The sequence below is a fragment of the Lynx canadensis genome, chromosome B3, assembly GCF_007474595.2.
Source record: "Lynx canadensis isolate LIC74 chromosome B3, mLynCan4.pri.v2, whole genome shotgun sequence".
NCBI classification, from domain to species: domain Eukaryota; kingdom Metazoa; phylum Chordata; class Mammalia; order Carnivora; family Felidae; genus Lynx; species Lynx canadensis.
In genome coordinates, this window is record NC_044308.2 from 115,246,701 (window position 1) to 115,264,274 (window position 17,574).

Genomic DNA, 17,574 nt, shown 5'->3' on the forward strand with positions numbered 1-17,574 from the left:
ATAGGCATTGTGTTTGCAGCCCTGGGAAGCAAGTGGTTCCTCTTTGGGGATCACCCCAGCTTGTTGCTAGAGAGGCTCCACTGCTAGCCTTGGTTCTCTCCACCAGTGGGTTTGGGCCCCTGGTACAGGAGAGGTGCTGGGGGAACACTTAGCTGGAGCCTTGAGTCTTCAGCTGTCACCTCACATTACTGCCTTAAAGACCAGCGATTTCTTCCTGTTCTCTAAAACTGCGACGCCCCAGATACTCTGCTCAGGATTGCTGGAAGATAAACTGCTAAAACCATTCTGAGTAATCTCTTCATTAGAGTTGAGTAAGAGGGTGCTCCCCTAAAACAGGGCTTGACTTTGAGTGGCCCAGCCCCACATTTGCAAAGGGCCTAGTTGTCTTTATATTTGTTTTTCTCTGTCCCTCTGAGAGATGAGGCTAGATGAGAGGATTGAGGGGGACGGAGAGGAGGAGAAGGCAGCAGGCCCAGAGTTCAAAATCAGTTGCCCTGCAACTTCTGTGTAGTTTTGGGGTATATGGTTTCATTTGATTTTGCAGAAGGGCTGCAAGTACAAATGGGCCAACCCCAGAGGATGTTACCCACCGGCATGGAGATTGTGAAGCACACTGATTCCATTTCCCGTAGGCCAGGTTGCTCCCTGTTGGGGAAGGAACCATTGTTCTACTAACTTATTCCACTACAGGGTCTGGCGGGAGGCATCTGCCAGGATTCTGACTGAGCATCCCTGATTGCACGTGCGACAGGCCATTTCTATCAACAAGGCAGAGAGGCTGGGGAAACCCAGAATGAGCTGTCATCCTGAGTAACAGGCTCGTGGCAGGTGCTGACGAGCTTGACTTCCCTTGGTGCTGCGCAAGCCTCTGAGCCCTGGCTGCAGTCCTGGCTTCTTTGTAAAATGCAGGTGTGTGTTTGTTGCCAGGCGCCAAAGATCCTTGATCCTAGACACATTCCTCATTTGTATCTGGGCCTACCTAAGAATTTACTTTCTTGGAGTTCACCAAAATGATCTGGGGCCAGGGGAGTGAGGAGGCAAGGAGTCCAAATCTGATACCTTGTGAGGTGGTTCTGAAGTTCTGTTGAGGAGCCAGCTTTTAAACATGTGTCTTCAGAACAACCTGTACCCTGGTGTGTCGTAAATGGACGCCTCAGTTGCCTCTCTGTGATGAATTTGGACTTTTGTACTGCAGTTGGGGAAGAACTCTCGAGCGGCCGTGAGCCGCGGCTGCCTGCCAGTGCTCCGTCTGTGCCGCCGTGTGTGTGGAGCAGCACCTTGGATTTTTGGAACTTTATTTTGTAAGGATGAGTTGGAAATGGAAAAAAAAAAACATTGCTAATGGTAGATCAAAGAAGGGTGGTTCTTCTAAAGTTGATAAAATTGAGGAAACGATTCTGAAATTCAGTGAGCGTGCTGGAAGTGGCGAATCATTAGTGTCAGTTGAACACTTGCTGATTGTAAGTGAACAGCCCTGCTCAGTTGTGAAGAGGAAGAACCAGAGTTAAAGAATAATGTATAAAATTGCCAAATTATATTGTCCGAGGTTGTATCTAAAAGACAGAGTATAACTAGGCATTTTATGACGTTGTTTGGCTCTGAGAGCATGACTTTCTTATAATACGTGTACACCTGTTATTTGATTTTGGAGGGCCTTTTCAGGGAAATGGGGGACTACCTGTAACCAGCTTCTGGTATAAGTAAGAGTCGTGCAAAAATAAAACCCTCTTTGTAAGTGCACACGGCCCTTCCAGAACTGTGAGAGTCTGTCCTTCGGAATCCAAACTGTGTTGACCTACTCTCTGATCTATGAATGCCTTTACCCCCTGCGTTGTACCTCGTTTATATGCTCATTTCTACCATCCCTTTTCCACTTAGATACATTATGATTTTAAGCTGTCAGGTAGGCTTCTATTTTAAAAGGCTGAGCTGCTGAAACACTGCTAGCCTTCTCTAACTGGTAAAGCCCCAAGTTCCAGGAGGTTACAGGAAAACCACCACCAAAAGTAAACCAGCTAGCTCCTAGGCTGGGGACTTTTTCATATTCTCCAGTCTCAGCCTCTGTCTTTGTGCATGTAGAATTGTATGTGTGTGCTTGAAGCAACTAAGTTTTTAAGAAAAAATAACCAGCATCCCACCCCAGAGTACCATAATAGAAAGAGAAAAATCTTTTTAATTATAGCAGTGTTGCGGGCTTCTCCCGTGGCTGGCTGGCCACGGCATGGAGTTGATAAGCATACAGTGTCTTTCATACTTGCCATTACAACATGTTAATTAAGAGAATTCAGCTGTGGCACCAGCTGGGGATGTCTGGCTTTGTGGAAGATTGCAATTAGATGCTTTATTTTCTATTTTCTTCTTCCCCTTTCAACTTTGGTGGAATGCCTTTGAGTAGGGGCTTTTAGTCTCAGCAGTATAAATACTTTAATGTGCCTAATTATGTAATCGTACACTTATACTCCTCTGTGTACACACACATGGTTTTATGGATTTTTATCCCCTTTTTTCATACGTGAAACATCCTGCCTGCTTTTTGGTTGGTATGGTGGAGCCAGATTCCTCCATGCATTGGGCAGGAAGAAGAGAGGGATCAGAGGCAGTTTGTGATTTTCCTCTGATTATGATCTACCCCTCTGCCCCCTCATTGACCCACTGGCCCTTTTATGGGCAAGTCCTTTATCTGTCAAATAATTAACATCTCAATAGTTTCCTAGCAAAGTCAAGGTAATTTAAATAAAATTGAACTTTATAATAATATATCTTTCAGTTAATTTGCAAGTGCTGTCTTCCAAAATGTGTTGTGTTAGTTTTCCCAGTCCTCTGTTCCAGGCAGGCGTAGGGCATTAGCCTGAACATGAGAGCTCATGCATGCAGGCACAATGGAACCCATTGATTTCTAGCATGCAGCTTGTGCAAAGAGGTCCCGTAACCCCAGCTGTTAGAACCAGGACCTGGGAGCAGCTGCTTTCTGAGATCCAGTCCTCCAGGGATAGGCCATCTGCTGCCATGTGAGTGAACCCTGGGAAAGAAATTGACCACAGGACATCTTTGTGTTCCTTTTTTCTGCTCCAATCCCTTCAGTTCTTTCCCAGCCCCCCTCACCTAGGCAAGTTTAAGAAGCATGATGAATCTGCACTGGAAAACTCACATGGTTTTCCTTTCTGTCCTTCCCCTGTCCCACACCAGCATACCCTGCTCTGTTGAAAAATAGTTTCCAGAATAGGCAGGCACATTTATATGACTGCCTTCTTCCGCTGGATTAGTTCTAGAGAGCAGACTTTTGTTTTATTATTAGCAACATGACTGCATTTTAGAACTGGAAGAGTTCTTAAAATCTCATTTTATTAAAGAGGAACCCAATATTTTTCATTCCTCAGCTCTGGTTTTTTAAATTTCCATCTATCTCCTGTTAAACACGAAATCCTTTGCTGCTTTCCATGCACACACCACCTCGTCTCACTTCTCTGCCTTTACTGGTGCCCTCATCTCCCCCTTGAATATTCTTCCCATTCTCCTTTATCCCACGGTCACAGTCCTGCTTCCCCAAAATGTCAGAGTTCTAATACCATTTCTTCCATCTTTTCTGATCTCTTCTTCATTGGATTAGTCCTTCTTCAGAACTTCCTGTTGTAGGCCATGTTGATTTCTAATGTGTGTCCTTTATGGTTACTTACTAGGCAGTAAGCTCCCAGAGAGGAGAGTAGGGCCTGTGTCTTTTTCAGCTTCTCCCATTGCCTGCCACAGTGCTTTTAGAACTTAGTAAAAACTTGAAAGAGTAAATGGATATACATAATCCTTAACATGAACTCTAGGAGATAGACAGTAAATATTACTATTATTATAACCTGGTTGGGGCTCCTCTATAACTCCAAAGAGTCTGAAGTCTCTTCCAGGACAGAACCACGTACTATTTATTCTTAAATTTCTAGCACCAATTGGCAAGTAGGTGTTTAATAGTTATTTGTTAAATTAATGAAGTAATTCCTACCAGGAAAGTGAAACCCAGGGAGATTAAGAATCAACACTTACAGGAGCGCCTGGGTGGCTCAGTCGGTTAAGCAACCAACTTCGCCTCAGGTCATGAATGATCTCACAGTTCGTGGGTTCGTGCTCCACATTGGGCTCTGTGCTGACAGTTCAGAGCCTGGAGTCTGCTTCCGATTCTGTCTCTCCCCGTCTCTGTCTCCCCTCCCCCACTTGCAGTCTACCTCTCTCTCTCTCTCTCTCTCTCTCTCTCTCAAAAATAAACATTAAAGAATTTTTTTAAAAATAACACAAATGTTTTTCACTCTCTTCTGGGTGAAAGTTATTAAACCTGTTTTTTGGAAGACAAAAAGTTAAAGGGTATTTTCTGTTCACCTGTGTGACATCTGGACATAGTTATCTACACATAGAATGGGTGAGGCTGCAACAGGCAGTATCTTCTGACCAGGAATCTTGGGCTGGTCAGTCAGAAAGTGGCTTGGCAGGGTCACAGGTCCAAAGATCAGGAGAAGCAGGGGAAGTGACAGGAGCACAGGCCTCAACATCATTAATAAAAGCACAGTTGAGACTCTACCCCTGACTCTGACCTGGTCTGGGCCCAGACTGCCCTAATCCATTGTGAGGTTGGTCTGTTTAACGATCAAGGAGTCTCAGCACTGTGCTAAAGCCAGACTGGCAAATATACAGGCTAAATCAGAGGGGAGGCAAGTCCCAGTCTTGTGGAAAATCACCTTGAGGGCCATGTGCCCTGCTTTAGACCTCACAGTTGGGTTTTAGTGGATTCTTGTTTTTAATTTTTTTTTACGCTTATTCATTTTTTTTTTTTTTTTTTGAGAAAGAGAGCACAAGCTGGAGTAGGACAGAGAGAGAGAGAAGGAGACACAGAATCTGAAGCAGGCTCCAGGCTCTGAGCTGTCAGCATAGAGCCCGGCACGGGGCTCAAACCCACAAACCGCGAGATCATGACCTGAGCCAAAGTCGGACGCTCAACTGACTGAGCCACCTAAGGGCCCTGAATTCCTGTTGTTTTTAAAGTTTCTTAAAAGAGGTTTAAGTTTGGCCTTCTCAGAGAAAAGCAAGTGGGAGGGATTCACCTCCTCTGCCTGGGAGGAGGAAGGAAGTGCCCTGTCACAGACAACCTCTTGATTGACCTCTGTGGCTCCATCTGGTCCAGAACTTTAGAAAGACCCAAATGTTGAAAAGTGGGGAAGAACCAAAAAAACTCTTTGGCGAGTTTGACTCCTCATTATCCTTGATCAGCTGATGGTAGCACAGGGTGATAAATTCCCTTTCTAGGAGGTACAAAGGAAATCGAGAAGGCTTGACAAGCTGCTTTTCCTGTGGTGGCCATGTGAGAGAGTGGTCTAAGATTGTTTCAAGAGAGTCCCATCCCCCACAAGACAGAGGAGGAAGAATATCAGATCAGTGGACTTTGTAACTGTGGACTCCCTTCTACCTATGCCCACTTGTCACCATGTTCCTTATAACTGTTGGTTCAGAGGTTGTAAGAGCTTCATTCCCCTAAAAAAAACCAAACTCCTTTCTTTTTCCTTTTAGATCTCCTATCCCTGTGTCATGGTAGGGTCAGGCCTGACTTGAGCCCCCACAGAATGTACAGGGCTCACCTCATGGCATGTCTTTGCTAACCTTAAAAATAAAAGTCAGTTATTTTACCAGTAAAAATGGGTTTACTCAGTAATAACAGAATTGCATTTTGGGACATGCAAACTATGGTAAAACCGCAGACAAGCCTAACAAAGGAGAGGAACTTTTATTTTTATGGAGAAGAAGGAGGAAGTTGGGAGGGCTTTTTTTTTTTTTTTTAGTTTTTTTAATGTTTATTTTGTTTATGAGAGAGAGAGAGAGACAGAACATGAGTGGGGGAGGGGCAGAAAGAGAGGGAGACACAGGATCCAAAGCAGCCTCCAGGCTCTGTGAGCACAGAGCCTGATGCAGGGCTTGAACTCACAAACCAAACTGAGAGATCAGGACCTGAGCTGAAGTCCCTGCTTAACTGACTGAGCCACCCAAGCACCTCTGGGAGTGGTTGTTTTGAATGAAAGTACATTGGAGAAAAGCAAAAGTTCCGAGTGATGATGATTTCTCATTGGCTGAGTTACAGGGGTAATCAGTTTCTTGTAGGAGATGCAGTGTTCATCTTTTGGGGCCTGCCATTGAGGATTCTTTCCACTGAGATGTTCTGTTAGGGGTCTGTGATTGACCGTTCCTCCTATAACGGACGTGGAGTGGTAGGGCTCTCCCTTCCATCTGCCCCTTCTAGCCTCCTGAGTGTACTTTAGTGAGGCTTTTCTTAATTAATTTTCACACCTCAGACTCACAATCTGTTAGTTACACCTTGTGTGTCACAAGGAGACCCAGTCACATCTTTCTTCAGAAAGACCATTTAGATCTTTACCCCTCAATTACTGGTGAGTGTTTTTCAAGGAACTGTGGTGTTTTGGTGGGTTTAGGCCATCACCTCGGCTGCTCTCTGCCACCATCCATAGCTAGAAGTTGACACCAATTATTTCCTTTCGGTATTGCAGTTGTATAGTGCCTCTGTGGGTAGCAGCGTCCCGTCGAGCACCTGGGAGAAGGACGCTGCCTGACTGCTGTTGGGTGGCACATGACAGAGGCTGATTATGTGGGGCTTGGGCAAAGATACCCCAGTGACCCTGTGTGTTCTGGGAGCTGGCAGAAAGTCAGCCCACTGCCTAATTCTAGGTCACATCCCCATTCTGCATTTAGTGACAACCTTCCTTTCACATGTTCCTCCAGGAAGATTTTCAGTCTTAGCTGAAAATGCCTCTGACTACTCTTAGCACTCAGAGATTAGTGAAGGAAACTGTCTGTCCCCCCCCCCCCCCCTTGCTGCTCTGGGAAAACGTGGGCGGGCTCACTTGAGATATGAGCTGAGTCCTCTGGGCACCCGTAAACTCACCAGTCCACACTCTTCTCCAGACAGGAATCGCTGCAACTTTTGTCAGATGTATCCCACCCCCATGTTATACTTGTGTAGGGCTTGGGGTAAATGTTTTTCAGCAGGCCTCGGTAATCAAGGAGCTTTGTAAGAGGGGAAGGACAAACCAGAGTTTGGAATCCAGACTCCTAATGCTTAGTAGCCATGTAACCCCAGACCCGTTACTCAATTTTCAAAGCTTCAGTTTCTTCATCTGAGCAAACCGAGTATTTTACCACCTTCCTGGTAGAGTGAGAAAATTAAATAGGATGGCAGCTTTAAAGTGCCCACGGTGGTGCCTAGTGATACATGTTAATTCTCTTCCTCTCTTCTACCCTGTTGAACAACAGAAATCATTAAATTTGTTTTAAATTTAAATTTGCGTTTCTTGGAGGCCTACTGTGTGTGCCTGGCACTGGCCTTGGGATTAGGAGTTACCAGTAGAGTCTGAAATGAAACCACAACTTGGATCTTTGTGCCCGAGTCCAAGCCAGACTGCTAATTACTGCCTGCTTATCGGTTTCCCTTCTGGAGTTGGACAGTGCCTTAGGCCGCAGACTGGGGCCTTCCTGCAGAGGACTAGCATGCATCCTTCTTGGAGGTGGGGAATTCTGAGGGGGGGAGGGCAAACATATGTGCAGTTTAGTTAGGTCATAGGATGAAGGAGGTGAGACCAGGAAGTAGTGGTTGCTGAAAAAAAAGAAAAATAAACATCATCCACTTTCCCTTAACTCTTTCACTGCCACTCTCAAGGAGTGCATAGTCACATTTGTTCCTGCACATGGAGTGGCTTGGCTCCTAGCTCTGCTGTCATCCCACTCTCCTGTGGGCTGTGCTCTGTAGGTCACCGCACTGGGTGGGGCAGTTCAGACACCAAGTGGCCCAGGCCTGGAGGGAGTAGGATGAAGGCCAGTGGTCCTCCAGGCTGCCCTCTTTTTTAGCAGCCATGACAGGAATTGGGGGAGGGGGGGGCGCGGTGTGCAGCCACAGTTGGCAGCCTGTTCCCCTGTGTCCTTGAGCTGCGAGAACAGGAGGAGGTAAAAGGGTAACAGGCCATATGGAGGCCATTTGTCGGTCAAGAGCAGCCCATGGGGAAAGGGGCTGGTGTTGCTGAGCTGCAGCAAGGGGAGAGCAAAGACCCCCCAAAGTGCTTGTCCTGCTCTGTTCTCTGCCTGTGCTCTCTCCAAATGGCCAGACGGTCCTGAAACAACCTTCTTATCTTTGCTAAAGCTTTGCCCTACCCCATTCTGAAAATCGGTGGTAAGGGTCTGGTTAGCTATGTGAGAAGGCGTGTACCTCACATGTGCCAGTCATCGTGCAGGCATCTTGTAGGTGAGCAGTTCTATCATGCCTCTAAAACACTACTTGGAGGTGCATATGCCTCTCAGGGACTAAGGCTCGAAACAGTTTAGGCATTTGACAGGGTTGCAGATGGGGCCCCTGGGTCAAACATAGATTCATCTGGCTGACCTCCAGGACCATGCTCTGACCTGTCATGGCCCTGGTCCTGTCAGGCTGAGAGTATATTTTCATGGCATACACCAGATTTAGAGAACATGAGAGGCACCATGCAGAGGGCTCCTCTTTGCTGTTGTCTGTTCTTGCCTCATGTCGAATCAGAAACCACATGGCCCTTTGCAATTAAAAACATGACAGTGCCTTGAAATGTGGGCAGAATTTTGCAAGTCAAAGCAGTTTTCTACTAAGCATCTACGAACTGCCAGATTCTATGCCAAGATCTGGGGATACAAAAATGAGCGCAACAAATGCTTGCCCTGCAGCTTGGGTGGGTGAGTGGGTAGGTGGGGATAGTGGAGAGGTTGGGGAAGGACTGACCTGTGAGAAAGTAATTGTTGCAGAGACAACGATGTGGTGGTAGTTTATAGAGAAGAATGAAGATGTTATGGGAACACAGAAGAGGAATAATAAAGCTACTGTTTATTGAACACTGAGTGTGTGACAGACCCAGTACCAGGCGCTTCACCTGTGTAATTGTGATTAATCTGCTCAGCCACCCTGTGAGGTAGACACCTGTACTTTAGTATCCCTATTTTACAAGCAAGGAAACTAAGGAATGGGCAGATGTGCCCACGCCCTACACGGTGGGTAGCCGTCGGCAGCGTGACTCCGTGCTCTCGCTCTAGGCCCATGTTGATAGTGCTACCCTGTGCTGCTTTGTTCTCCCTGGCAGTGCCCTTTGGAATGGTTTTCTAGAGTGGGTGACCTTCGAACTGAATCTTGAGTGATGGGTGGCATTCCAGCTGAGCCATGTGCTTTCAGGTCAGGGTTTAGAGGAGAGAAACAGCACTTCTTTCGAAATGACTGTGGGTTTGCTGGCTGCTTCCAGGTTACGGGAGTAACCTGCAGTGGGCTGCAGTGAAGAAAACATTCCCCCTCATTGGCTCTGAAGCCACTGGCTGGCATTTCCCCTTTCCTGTGAGGCGGAGGGAGGGAGTGAGGGACCCCGACCCAAGATAAGACTGACAGGCTCTGAAGCCAGACCCATTTGTGAGTTACTAGTCTTCCGGAGCAGGGCTTCCCCTAGGTCTCTGTGGGGTTGGGGTGGGAGGGTGCAGTGGGGGTGGGGGATACGGTAGGGGAGGAAGGGGGGGCCTGGGAGGAGCAGTGGGGGCAGCCTAAGCCATGGGCGGGTTCCCCCTTTCCTCCAACGCCCCAGCCCCAGGGCCACACCCTGGGAAAGGCCTGAGCTGTGGCAGTCTGGCCCTCCCCCAGTGCGTGGGAAGTTCTCATGAGAAAAGGGATCCTGGCTGGACAATGGCTTCCTGTCTGACTGCTGGGAAGGTTTGTCTTAGAGGAGAGGAAGGTTGCAAATGGCATGAGAAATTGTCTCTCCCCTCTCGCTGCCGCCTGTTTTAGACTTCTGACTATTTGAGTGGGGGGTCAGGAAGGCGGAAATCCATGGACAGAAGCAGCCCTTGGGTATCTCTTGAGTAAGTGAACTCCTCCTGCCTGTTTCCCTGTTCCCACTACACACCCAAGGCAGGAATCTGCCCAGATGGATGCAGGAGCTTCTGTGCAGACAGGATGCTTTCCTCAAGCCTCTCACGCCTTGTTCTCAATTTAAAGCCTCCATGGCTACATGTAGGACTTTGATGAAGGAACCTTGAGTAGGTGGGTGAGGCCAGCAACTCACCCAACTCAAAACAAATTTGCAGATGTCAGAAGAGACCTCAGAGGTCATCTGGTTCAGTACCATCATGTACCGGAACTGAGGCTCGGAGAGGCCACTGCCCACAGGCAGTACCCTTTGTCACTGGCCTCACTTTTCAGGATGTGGATGTGGGAGGAGAACCTGTGCCCGCAGACCCTCTGTTTCTGCCCAGTGCCGTGGAGAGGGAAGTCAGCCTTTCGGGTTCACACGTGACTCTGCCCCTTTCCTGCTAGGTGGCCTTGAGCAAGTTTCTGAACTTCTCTCACACTCACTCAATTTGCCCATCTGTATAATACTGTAATAATATGTTTCTTACAAGGTCTTTGTGAAGCTTAAATGAGTTACACATGTAAAGTGCTTGGAATGGCACTTGGCATTTATAGTAGATGGTTAATAAATATGAGCTGTTAGTACTGAGATTTTTAAAGGAGGCTTCAGAAAAAAAAAAACTTTTCACTATAGTCAGATGTGATTATTACCCTGCACCCCTGCCTCTTTGCATTTGTCTGGAATGCCCAGTCCCAACATTCTTGGGAGGTTTTCATGAGGAGAATCACCTTCTCTTTGAGCCTTTTCACACTATAGTATGACTTTTCCTTTCACATATAGAGTAGCTAGGTGTTCCAGAAGCTCCAGGCCTAGTTTATCAGGGTATGAGCCACAGAATGGAACCTGGTGTCCTGCCCTCCCCTGCAGGCCCAGGTCAGCTTAGTGGTCAAGCCTGCAGCCTAAGAACCAGAGTAGAGTGCCTGTTGAATCCAGCATCATTATTTACAAATGTGTGTTTTGGGGCAAATTACTCAACTCAGCTGAGCCTCATTGTTCTTAGGAGAAAATACAGTTCCTGCTTCATGTAAAGAGAGAACTCACAAGAGTGCCTGGCACATGTAATAATCTATTTGCAGTAATTATTACTTTCCTTGTTTTATGTCCAAAAAAACAAAAACCCCAAACTGCACATTTGAATACCCTTTTTGTCTGTTTTTACCTTGCTTTTTTATCTGGCTCCGCTTATAATAAACCGTTGAGGGCTACAAGTAGAAATTGGACCTTCACATATCAAGAAGGGATTTTGAGAGCAAGCACATAAACAGTACCTTTTAAATTTTTTTTTTTTTTCAACGTTTATTTGTTTTTGGGACAGAGAGAGACAGAGCATGAACCAGGCGAGGGGCAGAGAGAGAGGGAGACACAGAATCGGAAACAGGCTCCAGGCTCTGAGCCATCAGCCCAGAGCCCGACGCGGGGCTCGAACTCACGGACCGCAAGATCGTGACCTGGCTGAAGTCGGACGCTTAACCGACTGCGCCACCCAGGCGCCCCAACAGTACCTTTTAAAACAACCTTCTGGGGGGGCGCCTGGGTGGCTCAGTTGGTTGAGCTTCCAACTTCAGCCCAGGTCATGATCTCACAGTTTATGAGTTCGAGCCGCGTGTTGGGCTCCGTGCTAACAGGCTCAGAGCTTGGAGCCTGCTTCAGATTCTGTGTTTCCCTCTCTGTCTGCCCCTCCCCTGCTCATTCTCAAAAATAAACAAACATTAAAAAAAAAGTAGAACGACCGGCTAGGCCCCTGAGGGGGGGGGGGCCCTCCTGCCCCTGTGGCGTGCTTTGAACCTTTCCAATGCTTTCAGATCGCCAGACTCCCCCTCTGACTCTCAGACAAGGACTCTTCTCCTGGATCTGTGCTGTCCAGTACAGTGAATCCAAGCCCCATGTGGCAACTGAGAACCTGAAGTGTGGTTAGTTTGAGTTGAGATGTGCTGACTTACTATGGAAAAAAAATTAGATATCTCTTTAAAATAGAAAAATTTATATTTTATATAAATTAGGTTAAATAAAGCAGATTATTAAGATTAATTTCATGTGTTCCTTTTACTTTTTCACCATGGCTACTAGAAAATTTTAAATTACCCATGTTGGGGTGCCTGGGTGGCTCGGTTAAGTATCTGACTTCAGCTTAGGTCACGATCTCGCGGTTCGTGGATTCGAGCCCTGCATCAGGCTCTGTGCTGACAGCTCAGAGCCTGGAACCTGCTTCAGATTCTGTGTCTCCCTCTCTCTCTGCCCCTCCCCCGCTCATGCTCTCTCTCAAACTCTGACCCTCCCCTGCTCACACTCTGTCTCTCTCAAAAACAAACATTAAAAAAATATATAAAATTACTTATGTGGCTGCATTATATTTCTGTTGGACAGTGCTGCGCTGGATGTGTGATATCCATCCATTCCTTCCTCCCATCCTTATTTTTTCTGATCCTATTTCTCTTCTTTGCCACTGGTTCTTACCTTCCTCTGGTTGCCAGCAGTGCTCCTTACCTGAATTAGATGGTCTCTGACAAGGACGGCCCAGGCTAATAGAAGAGTTCACCTTTTAACACTTCCTTCTTTGCTTTGCATTAGAGTTGGCCGTGTGTGAGTCTGTCCTCTCTAAGCTTTCTGAGGGCACAGTCTTGTCACATTTACATTTATGGGCTCCTAGAGCAGCCTGTGGAGAGATGGGGGCTCTGAGTTACAACCAGAGACATTTACAATTCTGCCTCCGTGGTGTCCCTGATTATTACGACTGCTGTGTGGGTGTGCTGGGTTTGGGGAAGCCTTTTTCTTCTCCCCTTAATTCCCAGGAAAGCTTTTCTCCAGCCATCCTTTCTTTGGATGCTTTGATTAAGCACCTACTTCTCTGTGCTTAATGTTATGTTCTAAATGCTACTGCTCTGATTTTAGTCTAACACTACATTATTTCAAACTTGTGCATGAACACTGACCAGTTTCTTAAGCCCTCAGTCAGTGTTTTAGAGTATGGTGTTTTCTTGATAACTGACGTCAGCCAGAAATCTCTTTTGTTGAGTCTTTTTTTAAATGCACCAGGTATTTAAATGTCTATTTGCCTTCCTCACACTGACCTTCACACTCCCTACTCCTCATACCTCATTTTGAAGGGGCTCAAGTGCTTGTTCAAGTGTGTTACACTGAACAGTTTGATCCGGGGCCCTCTCCTGGAGCTCATTTTGATTTGCTTGTTATGGAATCTTACAAAGTTGGTTTTGTTTATTGCCTCCTCCTTCTAAAAGGCTGGTCCTCAGGACACAAAAGCAAAGCCCATTTAGAAGGGCTAATCAAGGGTTCTTATTTTCTACTGAGGGTTGTAGGCTGCAGTGACTTGGAGGTGGAAGGATCAGCCAGCTTATTTTGCATCTTCTCCGTCTGCATCCTCCCCAGCTGGCTGAATCGTCTTTCTCTGAGGCCCCTGAAGAACTACTTTGCTGCTTCCTGTGCTTACTGGAGGCCTAAATGGTTGTAGGAGATAATGGAAAGCAGAGAAGGAAGCTAAGGAGAACTAATTGATTTTTTTCCTATAAAATTTCTATCTTCTGGCTTTCTCCCTCTCTTTTTACAATTACGCGGCTTGACCAAATCAGATGAGTTCATTGTCTTCTTGCAGTTTAGAACCGAGCTTAAAACTCCCTCTGAGAACCTTGGGTTGTCAGAGAGAGAGGCTGAGATTAAGATTAAGGTAGACTCTTGCCCAGGATGGTGGCTTCCAGAAGCCTCTGGATGATTATTTGCTCTTCCTGATGTTCTTCCATTTCTTGTTAACCCAGGCATCACTGAGAGGGTCCTTTTGAACACCTCTTTTATAAGATTTTTTTAAAAAGTTTTTTATGTTTATTTATTTTTGAGAGAGAGAGCACGAGCAGGGGAGGGGCAGAGAGAGAGGGAGACACAGAATCTGAAGCAGGCTCCATGTTCTGAGCTGTCAGCACAGAGCCTGATGCGGGGCTCGAACCCACAAACCACGAGATCACGACCCAAACTGAAGTCAGACGCTTCACCAACTGAGCCACCCTGGCGCCCCGAACACCTGCTCTTTGCCACAACTCTCCCACTCTGCTGTTTGCCTGGGCAAGAAGGCCATATTTTTTTCTTGTGTTCTTGGTGTCTTAACATGACCTTGCCCCCTCCCCCTTTTTTTTTTTAACCTCCATAGCCTCCTTACTTCCCTGGACCGGGGGCAGCCTCTTTGCAATGCTGAGCCCTATGCATTTGACTGGTTTCCTTTAGCCTTCACAGATAATGTAAAAGAACCTATGTGCATGTATTTGACCGTACTAGGGTTGCTGTACTGTTGACAGACTTTAAGGCTCCCTCCAGCTTTGTCCATCTTTGATCAGATTCAGTTCTTCTTATAATTCTGCCCTTCTCAAGACCCCTCAGAAGCTTCCCTTGTCCTTTGAACATGTTACAAACACCTCCTGTTGCAGTCAAGACCGTCTGCAAGATGGTCTCATTGCTTGCCACTTTTTTTTTGCACTAAACTTTCCTTATGCTAGGTGATCTCAAAGGTTCTCTAGATTTGGGCTTTACCGGCAGGAATACCAGCAGCAGGAGTGGCTTTAGAATCTGCAGCTTTTCCTCTGAGACCATCTTTCCCAGCACATTGGACCTGTGAGTGGGTCCTGCCTGCTTTCGGAAGCTGCCCTGGGGTGCTCAGCATTAATTATGCTGAGGAAATGACCCAATTAGACACAGTGCTAGGAGAGCCAGGGGATCTGTGGCAGCCTTGTTGCCCTGAACAAAAGAGGGAAAATGTAAAGAGTAAAGCAGTTTACAGAGGTTCCTTTGGAAATCCAGCTGGACAGCTTTTTGAACTAGTTGGCCAAAGTTGCAAGAGGCACCAGGAGTGTGGTGGGTCTGTCTTCCTCCTGTTTAAGACTTGGGGTGAGGTGGGTGGCGTGGGAAGAATCTGGAGAAGGCGTGTCTCTAGAGGGCACTGGGGCACTTACTTGGGCTCATCTGCTAGTTTCAGAGAAGCTGCCCAGACCTCTTCTTGTGCATCCCTGTGGCACCCACCCTGGCGTTATTGTCTGATAAATCTTTATAGATGAATCTTTTCTCCTCATCTCAGCAATACACACCTTGAAGGCAGGGAGCCATCATCTCTTTTTCGACATGACCTACCCCCCAGCCTGGCTGGCAGTCTGCCTGCTTACTGGCAGTCTTTAGGTTGAAGGGAAGTGGTATTTGATAAGAGGCTGTAAGGGCATCTCTGTGCAAGGGAGCGGTGGGCAGTCTTGTGAGTGGGAGAGGGTTCAGTCAGGCTCCAGGTCCGTTAGAGGAAGTGGAAAAAAAAAACAAAACAGTTCTTATTTTCATACCGATGTTCTTGTGATAATCAGGATGGGGGCAGGATATTTGTCAGCAAAATCAAATGTCCTTTGGAATTTTCTATCTTTTATATTAGTAAGGCTTTTGGAAAGTTGAAGTTCATGGTACCTGGCCATCCTGCCAGCATGTCTTCTCCCCCAGCCTAGCCTTCCAAACAGAATTTCCTTTAGTGCCCCTGTTGTGTATCTCCTGTTAGGGCTAAGCACACCCCACAGTCCATTGCCTGACTTTTAACTCTGCAGCATCAGTCTAGGATTGGAGGTGCAGGCCATGGAATCAGAGGTCACCCTTCTCAGGCCGTTTAGACCTTCCTGTTCCTCTGACTTACTGCTACAACTCATCTACACCAGGGTTCTCACCACACTTGGACTCCGTTTGCCTAACTGACCTGTATGAAAGGAGGTGACCAGGACATGCATACTTCTTAAAGGCCCATTCAGCTCCTGGGGTAGAAGCAGTGTCTGCTGGTGGAAAGAGCACAGGTTTTAGAGTCAGAAGACTCGACCCTGCTCTCGGGTCTGCCCTTTACAGTGCCTTACGCTTGGCTAAAGTCATTTAACTTCTGTGGGTCAGTGTCCTCATCGACAAAGGGGAGTAATGATAACTAGGTCTTGGAGCTGTCAGAATAAAGGGATAGAAGGTGAAGATGCTTTTAAAGCTAAATAGTCTCGCCTGAGTGAAAGCTGTGGGCTTTACTGTGGGATGGAGACCAGTGCTGGCGGGGACTTCTCCAGTCAGGAGGAGGGCAGTACATGGGGGCTTGGGAGGGCCAGGAAATCCATCAGAAATCCCCTGTCAGGCCACGAAGGCACATTTTTATCACACCATGGCGTCTTTTCTGGTATTGTTATCAGAAACAAGGCTAACGTTTCCCTTGCACAGGTTGACAGTGTTTTACCACCTTTCACTCTGATTCATTGTGTGTTTCAGTAGGTTTTATCAAAACCATATGATGTGCTAGGTCTCTGAGTTCATGACTGTCAGAGTCTGTCACTCCCTCATGGGTGTGGTTCTCCCAAGGCACATACCAAGCAAGAGGGGAAATGTTGCAAGCAGCCAGACTTTCCCTGCGGCCAGCGTGCTTCCTTTTGTCACTGGCCACCTGAATTTCCAGAGTTTGGCCAACAGCCTTTCTGAGAGAATGGCTCTCAGATCCTCCTGCATTTCCTGTCCTCCTCGGCAGCACGGACAGGATCCCACTGGGAAACCTCACTGCTGTATCCCCACGCACTCTCTCTCTGTCTTTGCAGTGTGTTCCCTACCCCCGGAGCCAGAGAATGGTGGCTATATCTGCCACCCCCGGCCCTGCAGAGACCCCCTGAACGCGGGCAGCGTCATTGAGTACCTGTGTGCTGAAGGCTACATGTTGAAGGGTGATTACAAGTACCTGACGTGTAAGAATGGAGAATGGAAACCAGCCATGGAGATTAGCTGCCGTCTCAATGAGGGTCAGTCTGGCAGATGTGAAAGGGGGGCTGCTGGGGTTCTGCTTCCTTTAAGCTGATGGGAAGTGGCGCCCACTTCCTCCAGAGCACCTGTGCTGTGGGCGGTGTAGCTCCTTTGATGCCCCTCAGCCTCCCTTCCTTTGGGATTTCATGTCTTTGTAAAAGACGTTTGGGGTTGCTGGTGCGTGTCCCACTGCATTTCAGCTGGCTTGGTAGCTTTATCGAGGCATCTGTTCTGCTTTGTAAAGTCTCTTTGATGCTTAGGATCTCTCGTTTGCCCAGCCAAGTGCTGGTGACCTTTGGCCATGTTCTGCTAACACCTTCTGGAGTGTCTCTTTTATATTATTTTTCTTTGAATGGAAATGGACTGTTTGTTATAGAGCTACAGTCCAGCTGGACAGAAGACCCCTCCTGCCTCCTCCTGTCATCCATGACAGGAAAATCCAACTGTCTGCAGGAAAGTATGTGTCCTACAGCTGTCTTCGTGCCTCACACTCGGGCTCCTAGACCATGACACCCTAGAGATGGATGGGGACCACCCTGAGATTTGCAACTGAAGTTACAGGGTCTTAGAACAGGGGATCACAGCCCAGTTCTTACCAGTTTTCCTGCCACATGTGGGGAAACATGGGTGGGACCTAGGATGGTGGAAGACTGTGTCCATGCACATGGTTGATGCCTACCAACCTGCTACTGAGGACAGGATCAGAAGTGGTTAGTAAAAGCCAGATCTCTAGGGGCATGTGAGGTTAGGTGTGAGGTGGTCCTCAAAGGTCTGAAGTGAAGAGAATTTTAGATTCGAGAACAGGATGGGGAAATGACCCCTTACCTTATGTGTAAAAGCTGCTCCACAC

General features: G+C 47.3%; 1 protein-coding gene across 2 annotated transcripts in view; it reads left to right on the top strand.

Annotated features, from left to right (window-relative positions):
* SUSD6 (sushi domain containing 6) overlaps window positions 1–17,574 on the top strand; it is a 98,312-nt gene that overhangs the window by 68,707 nt on the left and 12,031 nt on the right. For both annotated transcript variants that reach the window (XM_030319420.1, XM_030319421.1), the window contains exon 3: window positions 16,526–16,723. In XM_030319420.1, the coding sequence (XP_030175280.1) occupies window positions 16,526–16,723 (198 nt within the window). The remainder of the gene's footprint in view (window positions 1–16,525; window positions 16,724–17,574) is intronic.